The sequence below is a fragment of the Ptychodera flava genome, chromosome 9 (assembly GCF_041260155.1).
Source record: "Ptychodera flava strain L36383 chromosome 9, AS_Pfla_20210202, whole genome shotgun sequence".
Taxonomy (NCBI): Eukaryota; Metazoa; Hemichordata; class Enteropneusta; family Ptychoderidae; genus Ptychodera; species Ptychodera flava.
In genome coordinates, this window is record NC_091936.1 from 29,681,197 (window position 1) to 29,685,733 (window position 4,537).

The window sequence follows — 4,537 nt, forward strand, 5'->3', positions numbered from 1 at the left end:
TTAAAGGGTAATCATTAACCGCCATCTCTGTTGCTAAAACTTGTCTTAGCAGAAGATCTTCAATAATTCATGAAAACTCTATTACGATATACGCAGTTTGTCAGTTTCTGTTCATGTGCATCTTGGGATTTACGTCATCTCGTCGAATAAGCTACTCTTGCGATCCTCCAATCATGCATTCATTGCTGACGTTTCTATCCTTTGCATTTTCAGAGAGATTACTTTATTTCCAAATAATAGTCAAAGTCAGTTACAGGGTTTCAAAGTGTATCTGAAGCCATCATTTATTTAGTACGATAAAATTGTAAAATTTTGGTTTGAATATTTTCTTTGCTACAGTGATAAGTTTACAGTATAACCTATTTAAGTACGGTAAAAGAGGTAAATAACACTATTCAACTTAATACTTTCAGTTTGATCCTCTTTGTTCAAGTCAACGACACGTGGCCAATTTACAACGCTTTTCGATGTAACTGGAGACATAATAGTGAAGACAAAGTTTGGTTGGAATATTTTATTTTATTTTATAGTGAAACTGCATGTAATTTTAGAGAACGTAAATACAAGACTGTTCATGTCACGTGATGCAGTGGCTGGTCAAATGTATATATTTATGAACGCGGTTGTCGTTTGTTAGACTGAGCAGAGATCATCTGATTTGTAACGTTTGTACTGTTCCCCCACGTGGAAACCATGCAGCTGTCAATCGTGACGATTTTTGCTGCAACCATTTGTTGTGCGCTTTACGTCAACTGTACAGAAGAAACACCTGAGGCTAAGCGTGAAACCGTGGTAAGCATTCACCTGTCCCTCGAATTGTAAAATACACATTTGCGTTCCGAATTTGTGCGTCCGTACAAGATGAATATTTCCATTTTCCCAGCTTTTCGAGTTTTTGTCAAATGTTTCACTTCAAAATTGTATTTTGACCATTCGTTCAATGCATTTATGTATGTATGTATGTATGTATGTATGTATGTATGTATGTATGTATGTATGTATGTATGTATGTATGTATGTATGTATGTATGTATGTATGTATGTATGTATGTATGTATGTATGTATGTATGTATGTATGTATGTATGTATGTATGTAAGTGTCTGTATGCATGTTTACATGTATCAATCTAATTATCTATCCATCATCTATCCATCGTCCAGGTCCATCCATCCATCCATCCATCTATCTATCTATCTATCTAAATATCTATCTAAATATATATCTATCTATCGAAGTCTCAGTGACCTCTGTTCTTGTCAATGTTTTTCGTCTTTCAAGCCCAAGGATGGAGAAGACTTACCTTTGTTGAATCGCCACATGCAAAAACGACATTATGTAGGTACAGAAACATGATTCGTCGATCCAATTGAACATTTATATAATTCGCAATCACAGAATTATCTGCTTTGGGAAATTGGTCTGTTCTCGATGTTGAGATGAACAGGCCTCTCTGTCTTTGGATATTTGGATAAGTTTGTAATATTTAAGAAGCAAAATACACTGGCCAGCACTTCTATAAGCACCCTGAAAAATATTCGATCAACTAAGCTTGACGAACAAACAAAGACTACAATGGCCATAGGCTGCTCAAAAAACAGCAAACTTTGATGAAAAGAAAAGCGATATTACATTGAGTAGCAAGTTTAAACGACTGGATTTTAATGTCTTTATCCTTTTAGTAAAAAGGGCACAACCTTAATATTATCTGGTAATGGTATTCTTTCAATCGAATCAATCTTTGCATTGCTGTTAAGGTTCAGGGTCAGATATTCGGACTCTCAAATTTATACAATTCTCTTCTCATCTACCACTTATAGGGTTCATTTCAAAGCTCTTGGAGTGAGAAAATTTAACCGTATTTTCAATTTTTTTTCGAAAATCGAAATTATATTTTCCCCATTGAGTGAACACAGGTATGGCGTCAATATCGAATCCCAAATATTGGTAAATTTCAGGTAATTTGCTTCTCTTGTTCCAAACTTTGCACGGTGAGCCCTCATTTTTTATTCCTGTTTTTGAAACTTCCCATGGAGGAAAGTTCGAGGAACGTTCGAGTCTTTCACTTAAGGTAATATGCACCTCGAAAGTGAAAGACTTAAACTTTTGCTCAAACTTTCCTCAGTGAAATTTTCAACCATTCTCTTACCAAAGCAAGAATAAAAATCAGGTGTCACCGTGCAAACTTTGGTACTAGAGAGACAAATAACTTGTAATTTCTCGATATTTGAAATCCAAAATGGCCGCCATCCCTGTGTTAACTCTATCAGAAAAAATAAAATTTTCGATTTTCGAAAAACTAATATATAATAAGACGGTGAAAACTTTTCTTTCGCCAAGAGCTTCAAAATGAGCCCCCACAAGTGGTAGGTTAGAAGAAAAGTGATAAAATTTGAAGGCCTGAATTTCTGTTCCCGAGGTGCGTTCTACCTTAAAACGGCCAAAGATGACATGTTCTCTTGTGTAAAAAAAATCTTACAGGGAGAAGCACATCTGGCGTGGTTTACACTCGCTGGGGTCACAATTCTTGTCCTGGAGGTAGAACATTGGTTTATACAGGTATGCAACATTTCATACTGGAAATAATGCGGGTTTGTTTTTTTCAGTTCGGGAAGTAAACGTGTTAAAAGATCAAAGCTTTTGTTCTGAAACTATGTAGCTTATTTATTTATTTTATTTATTTATTTATTTCGAGAACCAGCTCATACACCAAAAAGCATACAGAAAAAAAGGGGGACTGATAAACTATAAAAAAAACTATAAAAACACTAAATCATGAAGGAAATTAAAACTAACATTATATAATCGAGTCCGATAATTTTAAAGGTGTAATAGCTCCGGATCCGCTGTAATGGAGCCGTCACTCTGAAGGTCGACACCTATAACCATTATATTATCCTATACATCGTTTTACAGAAACTTAATATTCATTTTATAGTACTTATGAATACTTGGCATAATCTACACGATGTTGCATTTTAATAATTCATAACCACAGACCATACTGACTTTCTTCAATAGGACAAATGACACTAAAGATGAACTCGTGTTACGTGTTGCCGTATTGCAGAAGCCTAAATTTAAATATTGTTTTACGAATAACTTTCCCTTTTATGAGCTATGATCTGATAAGTTTCTTTACTAAACTGTTTGCTTCTCCGGACCGGAGGCGTAATTTAGCCTTCACATCAAACTGATACTGTGAAAATCTTCACACTATTGCATGAATACTTGGGAAGGTTTATATGCTGCTATTTCATTACCCGCCTCTTATCAATAAAATGATATTAAATGTTTTTCCAGGTTCAATGGCGGGATCCTTCCACTCCCATGAAGGCGGGGGAAGCAACTATTTGTGTTTGCCTGAGGTTCCCCAGTATGATAACAGTGTTTACGCTGGCAAACAATTATATCGCGGATACGTCTATCACGTTGAGTACCGTGGAAGAAGTGGGCCACTGAATTCCAAACGTTATAACGACCTCCCTTGCGCTGTTTGCCTTCAAGAGCAACGCAACAATTATATCATGTACCCTGCTCGTAAAGATTGCCCAAGTGGTTGGACCAGAGAGTACTACGGTTATCTAATGTCATCAAAATATAACCAGGCGACATCTGAGTATGTTTGCGTCGATGTGTCCGGTGGAATCTTAACTGGTACGTCATCTGCTGTCAACGGTGCCTCCATCTACCCGGTTGAAAGTAGGTGCAGTCGCGGCAGTGGTTTGCCCTGCGCCCCCTACGTTGATGGCTATGAGTTAACTTGCGCTGTTTGTTCTAAATAGATCACTGCGTTTTTTTCTCAATTAGGGTCCTAGAAATGGATAATATGTATTGTTTGGGATGAGTTGGCAAAGAATTGGCAATGGATGTTAAAATAAAGAAAAGCAAAATTTCGAAGCGTTCTTTTGTAATTTCTTCGTCTCTTAAAACATCGGTAACAGTCAGGAATTTGACATCGAACAGACCTCACGGTCTTCTTATCAGCTGTACGAACCTGAGTCTTCATAAGATAATGGTCATCAGATTGATCATAAAGACAACATTAACACTTGACTGTCATGTTATAGACTATAGTTAGTAGACGTCTACAGAGTAAACGACCCACAGTATTTTCACGATGCGTGTTGACTGTGCAGTTAACTAGCCGTCACAGTTCGAAACTTTCAAATCCCCGGACCAATGCTCGAGACCGGGGTTCGAGTACAAATCAATCAGTCTGTCCTCGCCGCTGTCATCACTGACCAAGCAGGACTATACAGATTTGATTCGAACTTGGCACAGAGACAATATGCCTTTGGTCTAATAATAATAGGTCTACTAATTACTCTGAAAAACTTGTGTGTCACGTTGTGCAGCGTTTACCTCGTGTACAGTTTTTGTTATTCTTCGTTTATATTTTGTTGTTGTTTGATTGTCTGTTCGTTCTGTGCCTTTCCTCCAGTTATTGCGCACAGACCTGAGTGGGGAGGAATATCTTCTGCTGGGCTTTCTATGGCTGGTGTTCTTTGTTTCCCTAAATGCCTGTAAATAAGACT

General features: G+C 37.2%; 1 protein-coding gene across 1 annotated transcript; it reads left to right on the top strand.

Annotated features, from left to right (window-relative positions):
* Nucleotides 1-622: 622 nt before the first annotated feature.
* On the top strand, nt 623-3,899 carry LOC139139658 (short-chain collagen C4-like). Its single transcript, XM_070708525.1, has 4 exons — nt 623-792; nt 1,281-1,337; nt 2,480-2,558; nt 3,303-3,899. Exons 1-4 carry the CDS (start codon nt 694-696, stop codon nt 3,782-3,784), a joined length of 717 nt encoding a protein of 238 aa, XP_070564626.1. The 5' UTR covers nt 623-693; the 3' UTR covers nt 3,785-3,899.
* The last annotated feature ends 638 nt before the right edge of the window (nt 3,900-4,537 follow it).

Excerpts from the sequence above, each read along its gene's own strand:
- LOC139139658 (XM_070708525.1), top strand. The coding sequence starts at position 694 with ATGCAGCTGTCAATCGTGACGATTTTTGCTGCAACCATTTGTTGTGCG. Across the intron at positions 793-1,280 it reads AGGCTAAGCGTGAAACCGTG|CCCAAGGATGGAGAAGACTT; the intron begins GTAAGCATTCAC and ends TCGTCTTTCAAG. Across the intron at positions 1,338-2,479 it reads ACATGCAAAAACGACATTAT|GGGAGAAGCACATCTGGCGT; the intron begins GTAGGTACAGAA and ends AAAAATCTTACA.